At 45.4% G+C, this 27,410-nt stretch overlaps 1 protein-coding gene across 4 annotated transcripts in view; it reads left to right on the top strand.

The window, feature by feature from the left end:
- PDE1C (phosphodiesterase 1C) overlaps positions 1 to 27,410 on the top strand; it is a 369,889-nt gene that overhangs the window by 268,727 nt on the left and 73,752 nt on the right. For 3 of the 4 annotated variants that reach the window (XM_048296129.1, XM_048296146.1, XM_048296150.1), the window contains 3 exons: positions 22 to 162; positions 24,091 to 24,191; positions 25,864 to 25,992. In XM_048296129.1, the coding sequence (XP_048152086.1) occupies positions 22 to 162; positions 24,091 to 24,191; positions 25,864 to 25,992 (371 nt within the window). Of the gene's footprint in view, positions 1 to 21; positions 163 to 1,669; positions 1,820 to 24,090; positions 24,192 to 25,863; positions 25,993 to 27,410 lie in introns of all 4 variants that reach the window. The other variant, XM_048296137.1, reaches the window with a different exon arrangement.

The raw sequence follows: 27,410 nt of genomic DNA on the forward strand, positions 1-27,410 counted from the left end.
ATTCTGTTCTGCTTTACTTAGATTCCCATTTCTGCCTTGGTGTCTTTTGTGGAAGCTCTGGAGGTTGGCTACAGTAAACACAAAAATCCGTATCACAACCTAATGCATGCTGCAGATGTCACACAAACAGTCCATCACCTCCTTTTCAAGACAGGCATGGTGGTAAGTAAAAGACTTGGCATCCTGAATATATAGTGAGTTTACTACAGTTTTTGCTTAATAGTGAGATTATGATTATCCACAGTGTACTGGTTTGAAAACAAGCTAGTGGGAGACACCAAGTCAGAATAACAATTTAATAGGGAAATAAAAGGAAAAAAAACCAAAAAGGCAGGAAACACTGGGTTAAACTGACAGAGTCAGGATACAACCTGGCACCCTGTTAGTCAGGGTGGTGGTAGCAGTCTGGTAGAATGGTGGCTGCAGTCCTCCTGAGGCGGTAATCCTGTAGAAAGGGTCTGCTCTTCCTCAGAAGGTCCAGTGGTGGCTATGTAGCTCCTGTCCTCTGGAAATCCAGTGGAAAGGTTGTCTGTGGTGTTCAGAATCTCAGATTATATCCAGGATGGAATGCTTGGTTCCTCCCTCTGGGTGGAGCATCTCACAATGGGATAATGAGTCATGAGGCCAGGTGTTGATTAGGCTCATTAACAGAAGATAGTCCGGAGGGAGTTATCTCTGAGTCATGTGGCATGGCATTGATGGGCCATTAACAGAAAGATAGTCTGGAGGGAGGAGGCAAGGAAACACTGCCCCACCTGATTTCAACAGCTCATGAGGATGGTAATAGAACACGCTGCAACCCAGGACACACAGTAGAACCTGTTTACACTGTAGACACACTTAATTTGATATGGCTGGGCTAATAAAGGTAAAGACTTCGGGTTATTTAGAAAGAGAATGTAAGTGAAGTTGTTGATAACTCTTTTAACAGTGGTCGAAAGAGGATGAATGAGAAACCCAACCTTGGTTTTCTCTCTGCCACAGATATTTTGTGTGAATCTGCTATCGCTGTGGGATGGCAAGAAAACGACACAGACCTCGATCCAGGAGGAAATGGAATTATTTATTAATTTCCAAACTCGTTTATATAACCTGGTTCAGGTTATTGGTCCTTTGACCATCCACCTCTTAGAATGATTCGTTTAACCCTACAACATCCATTTCAAAATATTTCTCCAGTCAGTATCATAACAATACTGCAAAACAATCTTGCACCTGCGAGATAAAGGATTGGTTTACAAAAACCTCTCAGCTAGCGTATGTGTGAAAGTAAGACTTTCACACGATGCTGGCAGAAAGCTGGAAAATTTCTCTGCATCAAGCTTTTCAGCATACACAATTCCCCCTTTTTGTTTTAAGACCAAAAAGGTAGCATTTATAATCCTCTGCAGGGCCCCTTGCAGAAAGGAGAACAAACACAGCATAAGGGATCAGTTTGGTAATGGCTGTTACCAAACTGAATCCAAATCAGACACTGATTTAAAGTGGGCAGAGAGATTCTCCAGCAGTGCCATGGGAGATACATCTAGTGAACCCAATTCTACATCAGTTATTAATTCTAAATAGCCTTAAGGGCTTTACATCAGTTGCTAATTCTAGATAGCCTTAAGGGCTTTAACATTCTGACTCCGTAGCAAAAGAAAACTTAAAGTTAATTCTTTGCTTGTAGAAGGATCATCTGACTGATGGTCGACATCTTGGTCATCATTCGAAGGATCATTCGGCTGATGATCTTCATTTGTCTGGTCATCATTTGGAGGTTGTCTGTTGGTCCCATTCTGCTTCTGGTGCCGCAGGTCAGGGCGAACGCGTCTTGCAGGTAGCCACCGTACCCCAGTATCTGTGGAAACACAAGCATACCCACAACCCCAAGCAATAAGCTCACACCAGCCTTCCCACTTGTTAGTAAGTAGATCCCATACACAGACTTTCGCTTGAGGCAGGTGCGTCTCGCCTGAAGACTGCAATGAAAGAAAATGATTCAAAGTAACAGGATTGTAACAGAATTTGGTGACACTGTAAGATGATTAATTGTATATAGAGCTTTTTCTAGTCAACTCTATGGGTTTCTCCATGCATTCCCCCTTTTTGTTTCTCCAAAACACGCTTCAAGGTGCCATGAGTGCATTCAACAATGGCTTGGCCAGTTGGAGAATGCGGAATACCAGAAGTATGGTTCACACCCCATAGGTGTAAAAACTGCCACATCTTCTGTGAGGTGTAGGCAGGGCCATTATCGGTTTTCACAGAAGAAGGCACGCCCAAGATCGCGAAAGTCAGTTTCCAATGGGCAACAATATCGCAGCCTGTCTCTCCAGTATGAGCAGATGCCCACATAGCTGAGAAGAAAGTGTCAATACACATATGCACATACTTAAATCTGCCAAAATCAGGAATATGCGTTACATCCATTTGCCAAAGCTGCAAGGCTTTGAGGCCTCTGGGGTTTACCCCCTGTGGTAAAGGTGCAGCGAGTCCGTGACAGTCAGCACAAGCGCTGACGATGTCACGAGCCTCAGTTGGCGTTAAGTGAAACTGCTTCTGCAGGGTATGCGCGCTTTGGTGGGAAAAACCATGTGATTCCATGGCTTGTGCAATTTTGTCAGGCTGAGGCGCTACCTACACAGGGTTGGCCAGCATGTCAGCCCTGGAATTACCTTCTATTATGAAACCTAGCAAATTGGTGTGACTTGGAATATGCAGAATGTAATATGGGTGAACTTGAGCTTGAATTGCACTCCACAAAGTTTTCAATAGTGAAAACAGAGCTGCATTATTGACTTCTTTCAAAAGTGAACAATTTAAGTGTTGGGTTATATCTGCTATGTAAGCAGAATCAGTGACCAGATTCAAAGGTAACTGAGAGAACCGCTGAAAAGCCATGGCAACAGCCCTCAATTCAACCATCTGGGCAGAGCCTGACTCGTAGCCTTCCAGCACCTGCCAGTCAGAATCCTCCTTCCAGGTAACAGTGGCTTTCCCTGTTTTCTGGAGCCATCAGTGAAGATGGTGGGCCCTTGCACTGGCACCTAACTATTTTTTGGTTGTAAGGTGAAGCTGGTCGATTTTGCCAACTGCAGTAATTTGTGGCTGGGCAGATGATAAGCAATCTGCCCCAAAAAGATCTGCAGTGCACTTTGCAAAGGAGCACTGTTAGTAAGGCTCCACTCAAAGTGTTCCTGCTGTACTGGAAGAACAATTGTTGCAGGATCTGCTGCCATTAATTGCAAACAAAGTCGGCGGCATTTGATTATCAAACAAGTGATCAATTCAAACAACATGGGTTCTGTCTTTTTCATCTGATGAGGCAAGAAGACCCATTCCAGGATATGGAAAGGGTCGGGGCACTGTTTATTCCACTGGCCAATGATACCTGTAGGATGAAAATCTGGAGTGGTAATGAAAACAGTGATATCAATGGAGGGATCCACTCGATAAACCTGACGAGCAGAAACAGCCTGTTGAACCTCCTCCAGCACTCGTTATGCTTCAGAAGTCAGTTTCTGAGGTGAATTCGACTTGGTGTCCCCCTTTAAAATATTAAAAAGTGGGGAAAGTTGTGTCGTGGTTAGCCCTAAGTAAGGTGATGATACCCAGCAATTTCTGAGCATCATTCTGGGTCTTAATACAATCTGAGAATTGCACCTCTTGGTGTTGTATAGTTTGATCCAAAATTTTGACTCCTAAGTATTTCCAAGGAAGATGCTGCTGAACTTTCTCCGGAGCCACTTGAAATCCATAAGAATGCAGAGCAACGAGCAGCTGAGGCTGTATCCTCAGCAGCTCGTCCTGGGTGGATGCTGCCACCAGGATATCATCCATGTAATGGTAGCAGTATGCCTCAGGAAACTGCTCACAGACTCTGGACAAAGCCTGAGCGACATACCATTGGCAGATAGTCGGGCTGTTCTTCATGCCCTGAGGTAGAACCTTCCATTGATATCTCTTCACAGGTTCAGCCTTGTTAACTGCAGGCACAGTAAAAGCAAATTTTGGTTTGTGATTAGGGTGCAAAGGAATTGTGAAAAAGCAGTCCTTCAAATCAATGTTGGGATCATGGTGGGTGAGGGCATACCAGGCTGCAATGACCCCATACTTTCCATCACTGCCTTGGTTTTTCGGAGATCCTGCAACAGTCTCCATTTCCCTGATTTTTTCTTAATTATGAAAACAGGGGTATTCCAGGGACTAGTAGAAGGTTCAAGATGTCCCTGTTGTAATTGTTCTTGAACCAACTTACAAAGGGCAACTAATACTCTTTTAGTAGGGGCCACTGTGATTCCCAGATGGGTTTGCTTACTAGCCACTGCAAAGGCAGTGTAGGATACTGTGCTCCCTTTAGCACAGTGACCCCCATCAAAAATTTGTTCCAATCCGTACCCCCCAAGCTGCCAACGCATCCCACCCCCAGAGGTTAAGCGGAGCTGCAGTGACATAGGGCCGAACTGTAGCTCTTTGTCCCTCTGCGTTTTTTACCACTACAGGTCATTTGCTTAAACACACAGCTCCGTGTGGTTCCTCCCAACACTGCGATGGTCGACCTCACAGGGGCTAAAGGCCATGTAGGAGGCTGTAGCGGGTTGAGTTCATAACCGGGCGGAAACACTAATTTAGTGTAGTGGTTTGGTCCAAAATACTCATTACTGTTTATCTGCTGTGAGATAAGAATTAGGAGAAACGCAGAGCAGGCACCAAACTTGAAAGAAATATAAAGAAGTTTATTAACAGACCTAAAAGAAGGGAAAAAAAATTATACCACCTTCAGAACTCTCCTCCTCCCCCCACCTTCTTCCCTTCTCCCACTGACAATGTAAAAAGACAACCCTTGAGATGTTCAGTCTGTTTACCACTTCCATAATAACCTTGTTCAGTCCATTTAGAAAGAGAAGTCTCTTCTTGCTCATGCTATGAAAACATTATCACAACGAGACAGCTGCCCACTTCCAAATATTGTTCAATCCATTTAGGAAGAGGAGTCTCTCTGCTTGCATGTGAGTCCCTTCCCCTGACTTGCAGCTTTTCCCGCAACTGCTTTCGAGGGTCCACTCTTGAAGTTTTTTGGGGTATAATTTTAAGGTTGAGCCGTTCAGAAACAAAAAACAGAGGCCCTTCTCCTTCCCTGGGAGCAAAGGGTCTTCCTCATCTTCATCGTTAGGACTATCTCTGGGAGCATCTCTAGGAACTGAGGTTTTCTCCTTTCCCATTTGGAGCAAAAGTCCTCATCTGGTCCATCTCTAGGAACTGAGGTTTTCTCCTTTCCCATTTGGAGCAAAAGTCCTCATCTGGTTCATCTCTCCCTGTCCAAACTTCTCATGTTACAGCTGCATCAGCATCTGCCTATCTCAGCGCAGGTGCTTTTGCTTACGAGTTGAACACTCCACCCCCCATATCTTCATGAAATTACAACGGGATACTCTGATATATCATAGCTTCACAACAGAATTTCAGCTTTAAGCATCTCCTCTCTCTCTTCCCTAGGGTTTTCAGCTCTTCACAGCAATAAAAGTTAATCTCACCTCGGCCTTGCAGCTGTGTGGCTTATTGGTGTTGGTCACCTGACCTCTGCCAGACAGAGGTGCCGATTTCGCTGAAATCTTGGCCACAGTGGGGGGGGGCGGTCTGAGCCACTCTGGCTGCCCACAGCCCTGCTGGGGGGGTCATCCTGGAGCCGTGGCCCGGCCCAGCCTGGCCCAAGCAGGGCCTGGGCCGGGCCCACTGGGCCCCACTCGGGCCCCGCAGCCACCTGTCCCAGCACCGGAAACGAGAGAGAGCTTGGGGGGAGAGTTTGTCTATTCTTAAGTGTGTATCACAGAGGCGGTCACAACTCTAAGTGGCTTAAAGAATTGTCCATATTCAGACTGGCCAGCTGATAGGTTCTATCAGGTCCCAGAGGAAGCTGTAAGCCCCCCTTAGCAAGGACATCCCTTCCGGGACTATGCTTGCTAACCTATGACAGAGGCCATGCAGAGAAGATGATTGTCGTGTCAGCACCCACATCGATCAAACCTCTGAGCTGGATCTGGGGCGGATGGGCATATGGCAGGATTAGAGTACATGTCATCTGTGGCTTTTGTCTAGAGATGTCTGCAGTCCAGAAGATCTGTGGAAGTCCTGTAGATCCAAAGCTGCCATCTCTGCAACTTCATTGGTCTGTCCTGGGGACACATGACTTAAAAGGCACAAGTTGAGCAATGCGAGTCTTTTCAGGGATAGTGATGGGGGGTCGGGGGGGGGGTGGGTATGGAAACCATAGCACAAATCTGGCCTGTAAAGTCAGCATCAATGACTCCTGGGTGTACAAAGATCCCTTGAAGGGTCACCCTAGATCTTCCCACAAGCAGTGCACTGAACCCCTGACTGAGGGGTCCAAATGCATCCAAGGGAACCTTATAAACACGACAGGATTCTAAGATGACTGTTGCTGTGGTGTGCACATCCACCCCGGCTGATCCCTGGGTGCTGCCTCTAAGCTGGCTGAGTAGGCCTGTGTTGGTGGCATGCCCTGGGGAAACATTTGCATCTGTGTGCAGTTCCCCCTTGTGCTCCTGTTCACGTTTCCGAGCTAATCAAAAGCTGACTGTTGGCATGGTACACAGACTGACAATATTTTGCATAATGACCTGGCCTATCACATCTCGCGCAGTGGGCACTTCCCTTTTTCTCTTTCCGCTTCTGTCTAGCCTGTTTCTGCTTGCTCTCAACCTTAGGCTTCCTTTGTCCACGATCAGGATATGCTTGAATAGGCCCCAGAACTGCAGCCAGAGCAGACATTTTATGATCCCCAGACCCCACCTTAGAGCAGGCTTTGACCATTTCTGCTAGCGTAGGGTCCCCTGGCAGAGCATCTATGATCTTTCTACACGCATCATTAGCATTATCTCTTGCTAATTGTTTGCACAACATCTGCCTTAACGTCTCATCTTCTCGAGGGCCGCAGCAATTTTTTCCACGAAGGATAAAAATTGCTCTTTCTACCCCGAGATATTTTCACATGTCATATTTTAGGAGCAGCCATGTCTATGCTTTTTAATAGGGCTGCCATACCAATCCTTTGAGCCTGTTCAAGGACATGAGGATGCCAGGTAGCTTGGAGATCGGGATTAGCAAAGTAATTAGTTCCCATAAGGGCATCTACTCCAACTGCATGTCTGGGATCATTGGGAGGCAGTTGCATATTCCCTACTGCAGTCTCTTCAGCCATCCTTCTCCAGTTGTTCTCAAAAACTGTAAATTGCACAGGTTGAAATAACACCTGACCTAGATGCTTAATATTGAACGGAGCAAGCAGATCAGTGCCTCTGCGTCCTTTTTGGAGCAGTTCCCACTTTGCCCGGTCAGCTCTGGACGCAGGAGGCTGCGGGGACCAGCCTCCGGAATCCGGGAGACCAGAGGTCTGGCTCGTGGGTCCTTCCACAGGACTGCGGCAATAGAGGCAAGTGGTGGAAGAAGGAGGCAGGCTCAATTGTGGATGAAATCCGGAAGGTTTATTGTGTCTCCGAACAGGGGACCTCGCCCCCCAGGGGTGTCCAGCAATGAGCAACCCTGAACGCGCCTGCCAGGGGTTTTATGGGGGGGTGGCGACAGGGGAGGGATGACAATGGCATCGAATCAGGGAAGGAGAAGGACGGGTCTGTGGGATGAGGGACTCACAAGGGAACCTATCTTGGGAAAGGAAGGGAGGGATCCTCCCCCCAAGACCAATCACTCGACGCCCCTGCCAGAACTTTCTAGAAGCTTGGGAGGGGTGCCGGAGCGATTGGCAGGGGTCTGGGAGGAGACAAATAGAGAAAGCAGGGTTATGAACACGAAACCAGGAGGGTATAAACTGGGATGGTACAGTAATACGAAACCCAAAGGGGAGACCTGGACTGAACCAAACAAGACACACTCCCACAGATCAGTATTCAACACTCTAATAACTTGCATGACTTCAGGAGAACCGAGCCCATATTGTGCTACCTTGGATTGCAAATCCTGCACTAATCTCCAGGCAATAACGTCATGCCTGTCCGGTTGACCCATATTTAGAATAGCCTTAGACACAGGTTAGGCTTGGATAACCCCCTGCGAGGGTTCACTATCACCTTGATCTACTGGTACACCTTCTTGAGGTGCTGTAACAACCATCTGATCCTGCACAGCTCCCCCTGCATCTTCAGGCATCCCTACTTTCTCTATTAAATCCCAGTCTCCCACCTCCAGAGCTCACAGTCTAACTGACTCCCAAAAATGCCTTGAGTTTCTTGGACGCACGGTCACCTGACATGTTGGAAGTGTCCAAGGGTGGTTCTGGAGCAGTCATCTTACTGGCTGCCGGCGTCCAGTTAATGCCTCAGTCTTCCACTGTGGAGCAGGTGTTTCCTCTGTATCACTGCTTGCTTCGTCAGGCAGGGGGACTTCTGATGGCTCCAATGCAGATGAGGGAGGCGGGCAGGGTATGGATGCCGGGCCAGAGGAGACGTAAAGGCGGAGGCTGTAGATGGTTGTGTGGGGGGTCGTGATGTAGCTACTTGCAGCAGTGCTATTTGGGGTGTTGTCGCTTGTGGCAGCACTGCTGTCCGTGCAGGCACCGCCGTTGGCATGAGCATCATAGCTGGCGCTGTGGACGACGCCGGCGCAACCCGGGCGGCGGTGCGCCAATTGGCATAGCCTTCCCGGGTCGTGCCGGGGGCGCGGGCACTGCAGCCGTCACCTGTAACAGCAGCATTGCTGCCTCCTGCAGCACTCGCAGTTGCCGCGCCAAAAGGAATGGCTCCGTCATTTGTGGCAGCTGTGCTGTCTGCCTCTGTGCAGGAGGCCACCCGGATGCAGATGCACGTGCAGAAAGATACCTGGATGCGAGTGCATGCGCAGAAGGCCATGCGGGTGCGGGCGCGTGTGCAGAACAGCTGGGCCCTGCGGGCACATGCCCAGAACAACTGGGCACTGCGGGCACCCGCGCAGAATAAAACCATGCACCAGGTGCGCTGATACTGGAAAGAGACATGTGCCGGCGGGGCTGGCCGCGCCGCTATAGCGGCTGTCAGAGATGGCTGCGGCGGAAGCAGCGCGGGGGTTTTGAGTGGCGCTGCCAGGGATGGTTGCAGGGGGCGAGTGGCGGCGAGAACGGTGAGGGGCGCGGGCGTTTCAAGCGGCGGTGCCACCACTGGCCCCTGCGAGAGAAGCGACGCAGCTGTATGTGGTAGGATCTCAGCTGGAGGGGCTGTAGGGATGACAGTTCCTGCAAGCGCTAGCTGAAGGCAGCGCGGACATCTGCAACGCGGAGGAGGGAGAGGCCGCAGGAGCAAAGGGTGGGAGGCGCTCGGCAAGTCCTTTCTGTTGTTCGGGTATTTTTGCAAGTTGTTCCGCGGGTGAGGGATATTTTGGCATGAGGAAATCACGGGGAGAGGGGTAGATAGAGGGCACATAGGCACGTGGCGAGAGATAGGATCTCTGAACCGTCTCTACAATTCCTGCTAGTTCCGGGGGTGCTGGAGACGCGGCAGCTATGCTGCCCTGAGTCTCTCCACTTTCTGATAGCTCAGTTCCCTTCGTCCCCCTCAGAACCCCTACCCTCAGAGCCGGGTAATTCTTTTCCTTCTCCTCCCGCTGTCCTCTGCTGTAGTATGTCAAATGAGGAACGCCAGGTACGGACCAAATCGACTACGTTCTTGTCTCTGTACACGATCTTGTAAATTAACCTATCCCCCAACCGTTGCCAAGCTTCTAGGCTGAACACAGTGTCAGGGTCTGCTGAAAACTCGTGGTCTACTGCCCAGTGTAACAAATCACACAGAGCGTCCTCAGATATGGTAGCTCCTGTGAGCGTTAATACAGTTTTCCAAGCAGAAAGTACTGTGCTTTCTTTACTGGATTTGATTCCCATCTTTTCAGATTTTGTCTAATACCCTGGTGCCTTGACTAGGGTTGGTCTTTGCAGCCAGCGCTATCGCCTTGGCTGGTCCCTTCCCCGTATCCCCGGGCAGGGCACGTACCTCCTAGAAAGACGCGTGTCGATTCGGTTTGTCTTTGGGGTTCTAAGTTCGGGTGCGGTTGTAGTATACATCGCAGGTCACCAGATGTCGCTGTTGTACCAGAGATGGCAAGAAAACGACACAGACCTCGATCCAGGAGGAAATTGAATTATTTATTCATTTCCAAACTCGTTTATATAACCTGGTTCACTTGAATGGCATAAGGTTATTGGTCCTTTGACCATCCACCTCTTTGAATGATTCGTTAAACCCTACAGCATCCATTTCAAAATATTTATCCAGTCAGTATCATAACAGTACTGAAAACAATCTTGCACCTGCGAGATAAAGGATTGGTTTACAAAAACCTCTCAGCTAGCGTGTGTGTGAAAGTAAGACTTTCACACGATGCTGGCAGAAAGATGGAAAATTTCTCTGCATCAAGCTTTTCAGCATACACAATCTGCCAACACATATTTGCTGGAATTCATTTCACCTAATACGAAGAATTGTATTGTCTAAGCTTTCTTCTTATCTTAAGGTAGGGAGATAGTACATTCAAAGGATAATTCATTCCCCTTATCTGAGCATAACGAGTGCTGGGATCTGGAAATGCTGATGTCTATCCAGTTCTCTACAGCAAAAACATCTGAACTGGCTTGGACAGAAACCTACAGACAGCTGAAGTCTGACAACAATGCCAGGAATGGATAGAGGGCTTAAAACAATACTTAGTGCACAATATGTGCACTATGTCTTGAGAACCACTGTGGTTCTCAAGACAAACAAAAGAAATACATTTGAAAATCGGCCAGAGAAATTGAAGGAAGATAGATTCCAGAGTGGTGATCAACCATTGCAGTTTGGATTCAGCTGGAGGCTCAGAAAGTTGCTGGCCCACACAGCTGGGGAGAATAAATAGCAGGGAATGCTCAAAGTGTACCCGATACATATGTGTTCATTCTCTTCTTTCTCCTGGTTACTGCTGCAGCCAGAAAAAGGAATTAAATTACTTTTAGTCAGATTCCATGGAGCAGATCTTTTCCACACATTATTTGCCTCACTTTTTCCATGCATCTAATTTGCCCTTGCATTGGTAGAAGTGTAGAGGCAAAGGTGACAGTGAAAGGGAGGTTCATCTAGTCAATGTTTTGCAGTTGTCTCCTGTTATACCATGGCCATTCAGTGATTGCTCAGTTTGTGGCTGGTACTTGAATACATGTAATTCTGTTCTACTGCACTTCATTTTGCTGAAGTCCTTTCACTAACCAGTGTGCAGTTCCAAGGTCATGGAGTCTTTGTAGTGCAGAGCAGACACGTGAACCAAGGTCAGCAGATGTTGAGGCTCTTACTGCAGCTCAGGCCTTCTTAAACACTCCCCAGTTGTTGCAAACTCTGTATTTGGAGCCATTGGAAAAAGAGATAAGGAAAAATCACGTGTTTCAGCCGAACAAAATTCCAACACTCTTTTTCATGCAATGAGCGCCTTTGGTAGGCTATAGAAAACCACGATACAAATTGTCTGTCACTTGTGGTGATCATTGTATGCTGATGATACCTTTTTTTGTGCAGCTCAGTAAGAAACCTGAAAAAATGCTGCCACCAGTGTATATTGGGTGATGGAGTATAGGACAGAGAGGTACAAGCTAACACGGCATAGTGCAGCGCTTGCTATGTCTTTTAGACCAGTTTCAACAACTGTAGAGCTGCTCACACTTGGGAACTATGTTTTGTGCACACGATCTGCCTTTCTGCAGTTCCTTGATTGCCACACAGTTATTGTTTTCAGTTCTGAAAACAGAACTGGATACTCTTCCCTGAGGAATCACATGCTCCCCTGCCTCCTGTAAACATCCAGAGTCTCCTCTGTTGAATGTAGATTGCACATGTGAATTGCAGTCATACTGCAACTAGAGCAGTAAACACTGCTGTTTAAGAGAAGCAGATTTGGAAGGAGTCAGGTGCTGTCTGTCTCAACAGCTGATTCGGACAGCCTGATCCTGATGGAAGTTGTGTCACTTGCTTCTGATTGCACCTGAAGTAAAAAGGATTTAGATCAGAATTGCAGCTAATACACTCAGTGCAGTTACCTACTCAAAACCTCCTGTGAGATACTAATTGGTCACTGTTGTTTTTAGGACCATTTGTTAAAGAAAATGCACTGCAAGTTGTATTCGGTAGGAACAGGTGCAATGTTGAGTAATGTGAATTGTACTCCAGTGGTGAGGAAATGGATTCCCTTTTTCTCCTCAAACCATGGAAGAAGGACAGTTTTCACTTGGGGCCACTCTGCTCCAAAAGGTTACTGGATCAAAACAGCTACCCAAGTATAGCCAACTGTGCTAGTTTGAAAACAAACTAGTGGGAGACACCAAGTCAGAATAACAATTTAATACAGAAATAAAAGGAGGGGAAAAAAAAAAAAAAAGGCGGATAACACTGGGCTAAACTGACAGTCAGGATACAACCTGGCACCCTGTTAGTCAGGGTGGTGGTAGCAATGCAGTAGAATGGTGGCTGCAGTCCTCCTGACATGGTGATCCTGTAGAAAGAGGGTCTGCTCTTCCTCAGAAGGTCCAGTGGTGGCTATGTAGCTCCTGTCCTCTGGAAATCCAGTGGAAAGGTTGTCTGTGGTGTTCAGAATCTCAGATTATATCCAGGATGGAATGCTTGGTTCCTCCCTCTGGGTGGAGCATCTCACAATGGGATAATGAGTCATGAGGCCAGGTGTTGATTAGGCTCATTAACAGAAGATGGTCCGGAGGGAGTTATCTCTGAGTCATGCAGCAGGACAATGATGGGCCATTAACAAAAAGATAGTCTGGAGGGAGGAGGCAAGGAAACACTGCCCCACCTGATGTCAACAGCTCATGAGGATGGTAATAGAATACACTGCAACCCAGGACACTGACTTTCACTCTGTGTATGTTCGGAACTCCCTTTTTTTTCCATCTTGCTGCTTTTTGATCTGGTAGTCATTTAGCAGCAACTCAGATATGAGTGAATGACTACTATTTCATTCTAGCCTGTGATGCCCCAGTGCTGAATGGGGTTTCCTGTCCTGTGTCTGAGTGCAATAAAGCAAGGAAAGTGTTAAAAAAGAGAGAACTGGAAGGACATGAAAATACATGAGTATGATGGAGAAATTTGGACTTTTTTTCCTCTGAGAGAATGCAGCGAACTAGAAAGAAAGTAAAAAACAAACCCAAAATAACCCCACCAAAAACAAACTAAACCAAACCTCTGTTTCAGAGGAAATTGTGTTCTGAAATCACAGAATCAACTAGATTGGAAAAGACCTTTGAGATGATCGAGTCCAACCTATGACCTAACACCACCTTATCAAATAGACCATGGCACTAAGTGCTACATCCAGTCTTTTCTTAAACACCTCCAGGGATGGTGACTCCAACACCTCCCTTGGCAGCCCATTCTAATACCAGGTCACTCCTTCTGTAAAGAACTTCTTAATATCCAGCCTACACCTCTGCTGGTGCAGCTTAAGACTGTTCTTGTCCTGTCGCTGGTTGCCTGGGAGAAGAGACACACCCCCACCTGCCTTTCAGGTAGTTGTAGAAAGTGCTAAGGCCTCTCCCCTGTGCCTCCTTTTCTCCAGGCTATACAACCCCAGCTCCCTCAGCCACTCCTCATAGGAGTTGTGTTCCATACCCTTCACCAGCCTTGTTGCCCTTCTCTGGACATGCTCCAGCATCTCAACTTCCTTCCTAAATTGAGAGGCCCAGAACTGGACACTGTACTCAAGGTGTGGTGTCACCAGTGCTGAGTACAGGGGAAGAATCACTTCCCTGGTCCTGCTGGCCACACTATTCCTGATCCAGGCCAGGATGCCATTGACCTTCTTGGCCACGTGGGCACACTGCTGGCTCATGGTCAGTCTGCCATCAGTCAGCATCCCCTTTCTGCCTGGCCACTGTCCAGCCACTCTGTCCCCAGCCTGTAGTGCTGCAGGGGGTTGTTGTGACCGAAGTGCAGGACCCAGCACTTGGTTTTGTTAAACTTCATATCATTGGACTTGGCCCATGGATCCAGCCTGTCCAGGTCCCTCTGCAGAGCTCTCCTACCCTCCAGCAGACTGACATTCACACCCAACTTGGTGTCATCTGCAAATTTGCTAATGGTAGGCTTGATCCCTTCATCCAGATCAATGATAAAGATTTTAAACAGGACTGGGCCTGACACAGATCCCATGGGGGACCCCACTAGTGACTGGCCACCAACTGGAGGCAGCACCATTCACCACCACTGTCTGGGCCCAGCCATCCAACCAGTTCTTAACCCAGAAAAATGTGCACCTCCCCAAGCCATGGGCTGCCAGCTTTTCCAGGATTATTCTGTGTGAGATGGTGTCAAAGGCTTTGCTGAAGTCCAGGTAGACAACATCCACAGCCTTCCCCTCATCTACCAGGCAGGTCACCTGATCATAGAAGGAGGTCAGGTTGGCTAGTCCTAAATCCATGCTGGCTGGGTCTGATCCCCAGGCTACCTTGTATGTGCCATGTGATCACTCAAGATGAACTGTTTCATAATGTTGCTGGGCACTGAGGTCAGGCTGACAGGCCTGTAGTTTCCTGGATCCTCCTTTTGGCCCTTCTTACAGATGGGCGTCACACTGGCCAGCTTCCAGTCATCTGGGACTTCCCTGGTTAGCCAAGACTGATGATAAATGATGGAGAGCACTTTAGTGAGCTCTTCTGCCAGCTCCCTCATCACTCTAGGATGGATCCCACCTGGTGTCAAAGATTTGTGAGCACGGAAGTGGCTCCACTGGTCACTAACTGCTTCCTCCTGGGTTACAGGGGATCTATTCTGCCCCCTGACCCTATCTACTAGCTCAGGAGACCAGTTGTCCTGATCATGTGTTATTTGGTGAAAACTGATGCAAAGAGGTGTTAAGTACCTCAGCTTTCCTCACCTTTGGTAACTTATATTGCCCACCATGTCCAATAAAGAACAGAGGTTTTCCTTGCCACTCTCCTTTTTTTGCCATTAACATATTTATAAAAACATTTTTTATTATCCTTTACAGAAATGAATATGTGCAATATGTATAAATATGTGCAGAGGTCAGAGAATGTACACATACCAGACTTCTATCTAGAAAAGAGGAACTAGAATGTGTGTGCTTGTAAGCATATGTACATGCTTGCACTGCAGTCAGTGCCTGAACTGAGCCCGTGCCCATGTATTCCTACTGCAATAAGCTACACACATAGTAGCCCATGCAGAGCAGTATGATGGAGTTGTAGTCCAGAGGAGCGTTGTCTGTTTCCCAGGAATATTGCCAAGGACTAATCATTCCCACACCCAAATTCTAGCTGTAATTTGGTTTAGGATCTAATATAGCACAATAGGAAATCACCCCACAAACTCACAGCATGCCAACAGTGACATTTCAGCTATGCTTTTCTTATTTTAATATTTTTTTAAACTTTAGTTTTAGTTTTTTTTCTTTTTCTCTGTTTTCACTTCACCTTCCCTGAACTATACAGCCAATCTCAAAGTGCAAAGATTAATGTAGTTTGAAAATAAGAAATGATGACCCTAGAGGTCATCTATTACTGCAGTCCTGGGCCCTAGGGTATATCACCGTGTCCTGCAGCCATAGGGAGGAGGAGGAGAGAAGATCCAGCAGGCAGGAATTGTGCAGCAAGATTGATTGATTGAATTATTTTACAAACTCTTTTATAGACTTTTTTCTTCATAGTCTAATTGGACAAAGGATCAGCCACCCCTTGGGGGTGATTGGCTAAAATCCTAAAACATCCATTGTCAAAATATTTTTCTACTATACCATAAACAAGACTTTTCAAGGTTGCAGGTGGCTTGGTTGTTTACATAACTCTGCTACCTCTTCTGTGAGAGAGAAAAATCTCTCACGGACTTAGAAACTAGCAAGAAAATCCTTGCTAGCAGCATTTTTGTATCTACAATTCCCCCTTTTTGTTTTATAAGATAACAACTCTACTATTAATCCTAAAGAGAAATCTACATCAGTTATTAATTCTAAATATGTCCTTAAGGCTTTAACTATCTGACTCCATAACAAGAAATTTAAAGTTCAGTCTCTGCTTGTGGAAGGACCATCCCAGTCTCTGCTTGTAGAAGGACTGTCCCAGTCTCTGCTTGTGGAAGGACCATCTGCCTGATGGTCGACATCTTGATCATCATCAGAAGAGTCATTAGGCTGATGATATACATTCTGGTCACCATTTGGATGGTTGGCGTTCTGGTCATCATTTGGAGGTTGCCTGTTCTGCCTCTGGTGCTGTAGGTCAGGGTGAACGCATTTTGAAGGTAGCCACCGTACCCCAGTATCTGTGGAAACGCAAGCATACCCACGACCCCAAACGATAAGCTCATGAGGGCCTTCCCACTGGTTAGTGAGTAAATGCTGTACCCAGACTTTTGCCTGGGGCAGTTGTGTCTCACCTGCAGACTGCAATGAGAGAAAATGATTCAGAATAACAGGATTATTTGAATTTTGTGGTACTGTAAAATGATTAATTGTATACAAAGCTTTTGCTAGTCGACTCTGTGGGGTTTCTCCATGCATTCCCCTTTTCTGTTTGTCCAAAACACGCTTCGAGGTACCATGAGCACGTTCAATAATGGCTTGGCCAGTAGGAGAATGTGGGATACCAAAGGTATGGTCTACACCCCATAGGTGTAAAAACTGCCGCGTCTTCTCCGAGGCGTAGGCAGGACCATTATCGGTTTTCACAGAAGCTGGCATGCCCGGGACTGAGAAAGCCAATTTCCAATGGGCAATGACATCACGGCCCTTCTCTCCAGTGTGAGCAGTAGCCCACATAGCTGAGGAGAAAGTGTCAATAGACACGTGCACATATTTCAGCTGCCCAAATTCTGGGATGTGAGTTACATCCGTTTGCCAAATCTGCAAGGCTTTTAGCTCTCTGGGGTTTACTCCCGCTGGCAAAGGCGCAACGAGTCCGTGACAGTCGGCACAAGCACTGACAATGTCGCGCGCCTCGGTTGGCGTTAAATGGAACTGCTTCTGCAGGGTATGTGCACTTTGATGGAAGAAACCGTGCGATGCCTTGGCTTGTGCAATTTTGTCAGGCTGGGGCCCTACCCTCGCAGGGTTGGCCAGCATGTCAGCCCTGGCATTGCCTTCTGTTCAAAAACCTGGTAAATTGGTGTGTCCGTCAAATCCGTCTGATCCCTGGGTGCCCTCTCTAGGGTGGCTGGGTAGGCCTGTGCCACTCTCTGGGGGAGAGACTGCATCGGAGAGCAATTCCCCCTCCTTGCACCCCGGCGGAAGTTTCCCGGCAACGGCCGACCATCGGCATGAGTCTGGGATCTACAATAGTCCGAGCAATGCCCTGATCTGCCACACCTCTTGCACTGGGGGATCGGTGTGTTCTCTTTTTGGTTTGGCTTAGGCCGCTTCTGTTTTTTCGCCTGTTTTGGTTGCTTTGGTTCAGAAGATGCGTGAATAGGCTTCAGGAACGCAGCCAAAGCAGACCTTTTCTGGTTCCCAGATCCCACCTTAGCACAGGCTTCGACCATGTCTGTTACCTCAGGATCCCCTGGTAAGGCATCTATGATTTTTCTGCACTCTTCATTTGCATTATCTCTCAGTAACTGCCTTAACAACATCTGTCTTAACCTGTCATCCTCAACCTGCTTCTCAAGAAAAGCAGCGACTTTCTCTACAAAAGAGAGGAATGACTCTGATTTGCCTTGAACTATTTCAGTATATCGCTTTCTGAGTGCTGACAACTCTATGGTTTTCAACAGGGCAGCCATGCCGACCTGTTGAGCTTGCTGCAGGATGCTAGAGGACAAGGTACCCTGTAGACTGGGATCAGAGAAGGGACCAGTCCCCATCAAAGCATCTGTTCCCACTGTCCATCTAGGATCAGCAGCAGGGAGCTGCATATTCGCTAATGCAGCCTTGTCGGCCAGCTTTCTCCAGGTTTTCTCAAAACCTGTAAATTGTACAGGTTGAAATAGAATTTGACCTAAGTGTCTGATATCAAATGGAGAAAGCAAATCTGTATTTATCACCCTTATTATCTGCATAACCTCAGCAGAACCTAGCCCATATTGTGCCACCTTGGATTGCAGGTCCTGGACAACCTTCCAAGCAATTACCTCATGCTTATCACGCTCCCCTGAATCTGGGAGAGCCTTATACACCGGGAAAGCTTGGATCTCCCCTTTTGGGGAACCAGTACCATCCTGAACTTCTGGCACAGCCTGTGGATGAAGTGTAACAGCTCCCCGGTTGCCCCCAGAATCCTCAAATCTATTTGGCATTCCAAGTGTTTCTAATAACCTCCAGTCACCCTCCTCCAATGCTCGCATTTTAACTGACTCTAAGAAGCGACTGTAATGGGTCGGACGCACTGTTACCGTGCAGTCCTGAAAGGTCCAGGGGCGAGACTGGTGCAGCCTTTTTCTTCGCTGCACGGCTACAGCCGCCTGACGACCTGGGGCCAGAACCTCATCTGCCTCACTGTCTGACGATGAATCATCAGGCAAAGGCAACTCTGAGGTGCTGGGAGTGAACAGAAATGGACGGAGAGGGGCACTTTGGCTAAGTTCGCTAGAGGCAGAACAGACAGTACAGACTGCAGTTGGCTGCGCTGCAGTTTGGACAGCAGCTTCTTTACAGGGTGCCGTCTCGGGCAGTCCTGACCGAGCCAGTACTGAAGCTGCTGCCGCTGTCTCTGGGGCTACGGCTGCACTCGGCGCCGCGCTTGTCTCTTGCACCGTGGCTTCGTTCGGCGCGGTCGCCGCTTCCACTGCTGTTTCGCGCTCCCCGTCCGCTTTCAGCGCCGCCACCCCCGGCCGTGTCTCCGCAGCCACCGCCGCTTCCGGGTTCTCCCGCGGCAGCACTGCTTCCGGGTTCGCCGCTGGCTGCACCATTTCCTGGCTCGGAGCCGCGTCTCCCGTGGGCGGCGCGGGCGTTGCTGGCGGCGCAGGCGGCGCGGGCTCAGTGCGCCCTGCATGGCAGGGTGGCTCTGGCATCCACTGCAGCAGCAAACTGAACAGGTCCTCCATCCTTCGGGATATGTTCGGTAACTCTGTTAGCAATGGCAGATGCTGTATTAAAAGGTCAATGGCTTGGTTCTGCGACTGTGCAGAACAGTCCAGCGCCAAGGAGGGCAGCGGACCACACCCAGGCAGTCTCGGCGCAGTCTTGCCCGGCGCTACGCTGGCTAAGAAGTTAGATCCAGGTGCATACGCAACCGAGCTAGGAGCCGCTCTGGCCGTCCAAGTTGCTAAACCGCTGATTCGCGGCCCTGGATAAGCCGTGGCTGCTGCCGAGCTGAGCGGTGAGGCAGGCTGTGCACCCTCCTGCTGCCCCGACCCCCCCGCCTCTGCCGGCGCGGGGTCCCTGGGGGCCGCAGAGTCCTGCAACTGTGCAGGGTGAGGCGGCGCAGGCTCTGCCTGTGGAGCCGGGGGGGGGTTTCCGAATCCACCATCATTTACCCTGGAAGCCCAGTCAGCGGGGCCCCCCTCGGACATTCCTCCGTCACTCATCACCGAGATAGGCGATCCAGCCCTGCTGTCACAGTCAAGGTCTGTCAGCAGAAAAAATAATGAACACCAGGTTTTGTATAATTCTATCGCTGCCGGCTCCCTAGTCGGGAGCTCGTGTCGGACAGCGCAGCCAAGTTCCTGCCATAAGGCAAAGTCCAGGGCAGTATCTCTGTCCATGGAAATCCCTTTTAAGGTAGCCCAGTCTAATAATTCCCGAACTGAGTTTTCAGGAATGGAGGTGTGCATTATACTAAACACACCTTTCCAGACCATTACCACAGCGTCGGTTTGTGAGCCGCTGTTTGCCATTTCTCAGTCCTGTCGGACTTCCCGGTCCCAGGGGGGAAGGGGAACAGCGTACCTCTACAGAAATTCGGCTTGGCTCGCAGCAGCAGGACACATCAGAGAGTGCAGATCACGTCGGGCAGCACCAAATATTACCGTAGGCCTGGTTCCTACGGTATATCACCGTGTCCCGCAGCCATAGGGAGGAGGAGGAGAGAAGATCCAGCAGGCAGGAATTGTGCAGCAAGATTGATTGATTGAATTATTTTACAAACTCTTACAGACTTTTTTCTTCATAGTCTAATTGGACAAAGGATCAGCCACCCCTTGGGGGTGATTGGCTAAAATCCTAAAACATCCATTGTCAAAATATTTTTCTACTATACCATAAACAAGACTTTTCAAGGTTGCAGGTGGCTTGGTTGTTTACATAACTCTGCTACCTCTTCTGTGAGAGAGAAAAATCTCTCACGGACTTAGAAAATAGCAAGAAAATCCTTGCTAGCAGCATTTTTGTATCTACATACAGTCATCAGTCCTAATGTCCTGCTCACAGCAGGGCTTGCTTCTTACATGCATAGTATGTTCACACACAGTAAAGAAATGTAGGGGGCATTTTCCTCTTTCCAGGATTTGCTCACATCAGTATGTTATCATTACTGTAGTATATATAGTTCTTTAGTTAATCACTTCTACAATAATTATGCAAGCAACCTGGGCATGCTGGAACACAAGACATTGCTTTGAGAAGTGTGTTAGGGCCATTGGTTTAATTCTTCACCAATGGGATGAAAACTACTTGTGAAAAAATTATATACAAAAGTAGGAAAAAAACCCCTCATTTTTCTTGCTAACTAGTTATTTGTAATGTGGAAAAAATGCTATTTTAAAAAAAATAGTCTATATAGTTAAAATTTATTCTGGTCCTAAATGTAAGAAACATGTTTCTGGTTTGTCTTTACACATTCAGAAACAACACATGACAAAGGTTCATTTGCCTTTGTCATGCCCCCTTTATTTATTAACTCTCTGAAGAGTTTTGTGTCATCCCTCATTTTTGTTTTATTTTATTTTCAATTAAATCTTTCTTCCCTCTCATCTCCTGAAATTTCATTAGTTTTCCTGTTATTTTTTCCCTCAGAATGATGCTTTGGAGTTAGTTTGTTATACTTTACTGTATGAACTACAATGTTTTTGGCTCTTTCATAGACCAAATGTTGAAAGAGGATTTGGATTTAATCTCATGTTTATCTCATAGAGGATTGGCATATAAGCATGATGTGCAGGAACAGCTTCCAAGAGCTGACACACTTTTTGCTCATTTCATTTCTTCCTTTATTAAACTCTGTAATTCAGCTCTGATTATTACTTTCTTTGGGTTTGTTTTCTGATTAATCTTTATAACTGTTTTTAAATACCATTATTTCTTTTTTAACCTGGACAATGATGGGAAAATTGTAAAGCTTAAGAAGTTTTTCTCTGATACTGACAAGAATTACAGGAGACTATTTCCTGTAGCAGACCTGAAAAACTGTGAAAGTACAGGACTTCTGTCACATCTTTTAGTACTAAAGGGAAGTGAGATCATCTTCTCCACTAGTCTATTGTTATTAATAAGCAGATTATCATAAGCTTTGAAAATAATATCTACTTTGGAATAAAAGTTCAGAAACTCTTGGGAAGGAAACTAGTTAATTACTTACATTGTAGCAATTTGGAAATCCATTCTTTTTTTTTGTTAGATTTGGAAACATTACTCTTTCCTCTTCCTTCTTCTTTCTATATATATCAATCCTTTTGTTTACATGCGAATGAGCCACCCTAGTAGCTAATGCTTCACATTTATTGTATATTTTTTAAAGACAGTCATGCTTCCTTGCCCTCTTTTTTTTCAGTCTGGAAGCCAATACTTGGTATTTCATGCCTTTTACCCCCGGCCATTTCTGACCTCCTACCATCACATCAAGTTTGATAGGGTTTTATTCTGGATTGGTTTTGTCAGCCCTTTAGAAATCAAAACCATTCACATTTCCTTGCTCTTTTCATCTTTTGTGGCAGTTCCCTGATGTTCTTGATGGCTTTGTTCTTTAAAAATTAGCTGTTTCCAAGATGAAATCCACCACAAAGCAGTGAAATGTAAAGTCAGCACTTTGATGGAGATTGCATCCATTCTCTGTAGTCTCTTTGCTGTCTTGTTTGCTTTCTCTTGCAAGGTTGGTGGCAGGAAAAAAGAGAGTGATAGGTTCCAATTACTTCCCTCCTGTTACTCACAGGCCTATTTTGACTTTTTTCTACTTACACTGCTTTATGTATTACCAACAGTTCACAGCTGTAATTCCAGTTTTATTGAGTGATCTTCCTCAAATGCTGTTATGATACTTAATACTGCTAATACAAGATACTGCTAATAATAAGATCTAATACACCCTGTTTGAAAACCTACATTACCCAAAATTGTTCAACAAGTAATGCTTTGATAAGGTATGCAAGTCAGCACTTCTCCTGTATGTGTCTTAAGAAACAAGGTAGGAGACCTCAAACACTAAGACTCATTGCCTTAGTGATATTTTAAGACTTGGGTCATGAGATCTTGTTAGTGTGGGACTTGTCAGATGCTGTCCAGGAGGTCTGAAATGGATGTGTTGGACTAGCTCAATGTGTCCTGGATGAGTTCTGCATGCATAATACAGGCTTGCTCTGGCTATTACTGAGCACTTGTGCCCTGATTCTTTTCTATCATTTGCAGTCTCTCCTTTATAGAAATGGCAGACCACAGTTAGCAATGAAAGTCCAGATCTAGACATGTAGCCTGGAAACCCTAGTTCCATTTGTTCCCCCCATTGCAGTTGCCAGAAATTGTTGCTTGAAAGTTGAATTAATGTTCTTAATCATTTGGAAATCATTCCTTATTCACAAGTCACACCTGGACACAAAATTGGACAGACTTCTCTACCATCAGTGCTCTCTAGTTATGTCCTGGATCAATTGTGTAGATATGAGAAAGCAGTGTAGTTTCTGTTTCTGATAGTTTCTTGTACTTTTCACCCTCCTTGCTCTCTTACTCTAAAACAAAAAAAAAAAACAAAAAGAAAAAAACCCAAACCAAGAACTACCTTGATTATAGTCAGTAACATTATGCAAAATATCTCTCTGCTATATTTTCAAACTACATCTTTAATGTAAGGGGATCTTTAATACTCAGACTTGCTCCATTCTTCACTGGTTTTGCAGAGATGACTATGAAATGCAGATGAAGAGCTGGACAGATTTCTGTGTGCAGAGTCCCATTGTTATTGCCTGTGCTTCCCTGCACATGCTTAACACACCAGTGGTGGTCCCTGAGCTATAGTAGATGTCTAGAATAGATTTTGGAAGCCTTAGTGCCTTTGCCAGACTTTGACTTAAAAGCCAGTTTGTATATGAATGCCTGTCAAAATGTTTTCAGGTTGACAGTGAGGTGTTACAGAAGTATTTGACAATCACTGTGGTAAAGGCTTTTTCTAAATGCAGTACATTTAAGCACTTCATACAAATATTTACAGCTTCTACAGTGTCTAAAACCTTTGACTCCAAAGTGCTTGATGTTAACAACACTCCCTTGTGGCCTACCAGTGGAAAACCAGACAATAAAATGATTTATTGACTCAGATAAAAATTATTAAAACCATCTGAATAATTTATAAATTTAAGGCAAAAGGGACTTAAGCATTGTAAAAAGGCATTGACTAGGGAATTAGGAAAAACCCCACAAACTTCAGGGCTTTCTCAAGTGTTTTTAAAAGTAATAAATAAATAACAAGATGTACGTCTTTTGAGGGTATCTTCCTTGTTCTCCTCATGATTCAGTGAGTGACAAAGACTTTTAGTCTACTGGAAAATAGTGTCATTCTTCTGTACCTGAGTCTCTGCTACTCAGGTAAACTGAACTGAAAATACATACCCTGGGGGTATGTGGTTACCTGCACATATATCATCAAGTTCCCCTTGATGAACCTTGATTTTCTTGAGTTTTCCTTGTTTGACTTCTTCAAACATTGCTCTTTCAGAAGGGCATATGTTTCCGCTTGCTATGCCTTAAGCCTAATTCGCTCCTGAAACAATTTTGCTGAGTTCAATTTATTTAGATGAAGGTCCAGGATGAACACTGGTTTGGCTTTTATGTATCAACCAGAGAAGTTTGCTTTAAAACAATTGACAGGCTGCAGGGGAAAGGTATGCATGCAAGACTGACTGTCAACAGAGGATAAATAACTTATCTTAGAAGACAAAAACCTGAGAAAATTACAATTTATCTGATTGTACTGTAATCTCTTTTCAGCACTGGCTGACAGAGCTGGAGATCTTCGCTATGATTTTTGCAGCTGCAGTACATGACTATGAGCACACTGGAACCACCAACAATTTTCACATCCAGACACGGTGAGGCCACTGTAAATCGTGATGAAGGGTTGGGAAATGGAGAGGGAAACCTTTGGAGAATAACAGCATAGCCACCTTAGAAAAGTGCAGGAACTTATGCTTTCAAGTATTACAGGAGGAAAGTTCAATTCCTCAGGTTACATTTAATTTTCTCTTGCTCAAACATTCATAATAGAATGCATGTATTCTAGATTCCTGAGCATTGTTTCATATCAATAACCAGGAAAAAGAAAGGTCCAAAAATATTTCCATGTAAAGTTTTCAAGACAAATGGCTATATAGAGTGATGTATTTCGATGAAGATAAAGTTTTGAAGGAGATACTATAATTTTACAGTTTTTTCTCCTTGTTGAATTTGAAGAATTAAACATTAACAAAATAAATGAGGCATTCAACCATGTTTGTTGCATTCATCAGTGGATACAAACACTACACATACTATTTTTACTTGAGTGGGGAAATATTTTTTTAAAGCATCATAAATTGCTAGAGAGTAATTAACTGATCACAAACTAGACTGGACCGGTGTTGGTGGAAGAGAGGAAAATAAGATGAAGATGGCATCAAAATTTAGAACTGTGCAAAGATTATGAAGTCTCTAGTTTCAGTGATAATTGGGCATCTAATATCTGTGTATTATTTTGACAATAGTAAGGTACTGGTAGCAATGACAAAATGTCTAAATGTCCTCGGCTGACACTGCACACTTGGGCATTTCTAACATTGTAACTAAATTAGATTATGTCTGTAATTAAAACAGATGTCTGTAGTGTGTTAGCTGAATCATGCTGTGCATCAACAATGGTTTATAGGATAAAGCACACATATGCACAATAAAGACTGGGAATGGAGAAAGAGTCTCTCTATCTCTATTCTGGGTGAAGCCACACTACTCTTCTTACAACTTCATGCATACAGGAATTAGGGATCTGCTGTATTTTCCAAATACTTATAAAAATATTCAAGGAAGGACAGTCATAATTCAATTTTTCTAACATTGGACATCAGAGGGTGTAAAGTGTCAGAGGATGAAAATATACAGTGCTCTCTGGGAAGCAGCTCTTAGTGAGGACTGTAACAAAACTTATTCACCCTCTGTTGCTGTTAACTTCTTGGTCTACAGACCAGTTTATCCAGTCATCAATCACAAATCTCTTCTCTGGGGCTTAAGATCAGGCATGAAGTACCTTTGGTCTTACTCTGTTCCACTGGCAATTGCCTTTCCAAATAGCATAGTCTAGCGCACAGATGTCAGAAATCAGTTCAGTTATATCTTGCTTACAGCCAGTTCTGGAAACAGTATTTAGTCACATCTTGCAATTGCTTACTTGGGTACAGTTAGACTTTAATATCAGAGAGACATACATAAGAACTGGGAAAAAGCTTCATGGTTCTACTCTAAGTTTACGTATCTCTCACAGCTTTCAGCACTTGTTTTCAAGTATTTAAAAAGGAAGTTGCATGAGTCTCATCTAGTGAAATAGATTTTGCAGTGCTTTGATCTTTAGGTTTCTTTTACTGAGTAACAGCAATTAAGAAAGTATTACAAGTACACTTAAAATGCTCATATCTGTTCTATGGACTTAATTGCTGTAGCTGATCAAAAGAAAACTTCTGAATCTCTTTAGACAGGGAAGAAACAACCTTTCCTATGTTTTCTTTTAAATGCTAGGTCAGACTCAGCCATTCTATATAATGACCGGTCTGTGCTTGAAAATCACCATGTTAGTGCGGCGTATCGTCTTTTGCAAGATGATGAAGAGATGAATATTTTATGTAATCTCTCAAAGGATGATTGGAGGTAAAAATGAGCATGGCAGCTGCCTAGGAATATTAAAGCATCACCACAGACTGGTATTACATTGTTTTAATAGCAATATGCATTATTGTATATTACATATTAGTATTTCTATGCTACAAGATAAAGAATGTTAAAAGGTGTTTGTCTTGTTTATTCCTGTTTTCAGTTTTCACTTCTGATAGTGAGACTCTACTTTGTGACATTGGGTTATAGTATACAAATTGACTCCCATATAGTTACTAAGTATCACAGTGACACAGTTTGTATACATGTAGTTGAGTGAGAGCTAGCCTGCTGTTTCTTTATCCTAAAGCATAAATATAACCTTTATCTACTTTTAACACTTCCTGTCTGGAACTTATAAATGGGACTTAATGCAAAACATAATTCAGTCCAGGGGGCATAGATCAGTCTACTATATATGCCAAGGAGATTTAAGAAGCTGCAATTTAAAATAAGCCTCATGAAATATATGATTTATCTGCCAAAATGAGCCCATGATTAACTTTCTAATAGCAGACAGTTTAAAGGATGACAGTTTTCTGGTTTTACTGGATTAGTGAATTTCAAGGGGTGATAATTTAAAAATAGCCTAGTGTGCTAGACAAGAACACTCCAGCCCCATGGTCTTTTTCATGGGAGAGGAAGCAATTTGTGAAATCCTATGTGACGCACAGTGCCTTCTACATATTCTTAAATGTGACTTTCCCAGCAGCTGGTACATGATGGAATATGATATACCCGCTCAATGGTTTCAACACCATTGATCTCTAGCACCAGGTGTTTAAGGCTATTTTTGAAATGAGTCCCATTGTCTGCTTAATTCTCTCAGGGGTGCCATGTTGCCGTAGGGCTTGTTTTTCAAGGCCCAGCATAGTGTCCTGGGCAGTGACATGAAGCATGGAGTACATCTCCAGCCATTCCGTGGTAGTTTCTACCATTGTGAGCACGTACTATTTGCCTTGGTGGGTTTGTGGCAGTGTAATATAGTCAATCTGCCAGGCCTCCTCATACTTATGTTCAGACCAATGCCCCCCATACCACAGGGACTTTACCTGCTTGGCCTGCTTGATTGCAGCCCATGTCTCACAGTCATGGATTACCTGGGATATAGTGTCCGTGGTCAAATCCACCCCTTGGTCACGAGCCCATTGGTGTGTTGCATCTCCTTTTCCCTGATGACTTGATGGGCCCACTAAACCAGAAAAAATTCACCCTTGTGTTGCCAGTCTTTATCTACCTGAACCACTTTAATTTTGGCAGCCCAATCTATGTGTTAATTGCTGTGATTCTCATCATCAGCTTGGCTCTTAGGCACATGATGAACTTCCATGATCATTTTCTCTATCTGGTCAGCAATGTACATCTGCTTTCCATTCCCTATTAGACCCTGTGATACAGCAAGAATCATCAGTGGA

Source organism: Corvus hawaiiensis, chromosome 1 (assembly GCF_020740725.1).
Source record: "Corvus hawaiiensis isolate bCorHaw1 chromosome 1, bCorHaw1.pri.cur, whole genome shotgun sequence".
NCBI lineage: Eukaryota > Metazoa > Chordata > Aves > Passeriformes > Corvidae > Corvus > Corvus hawaiiensis.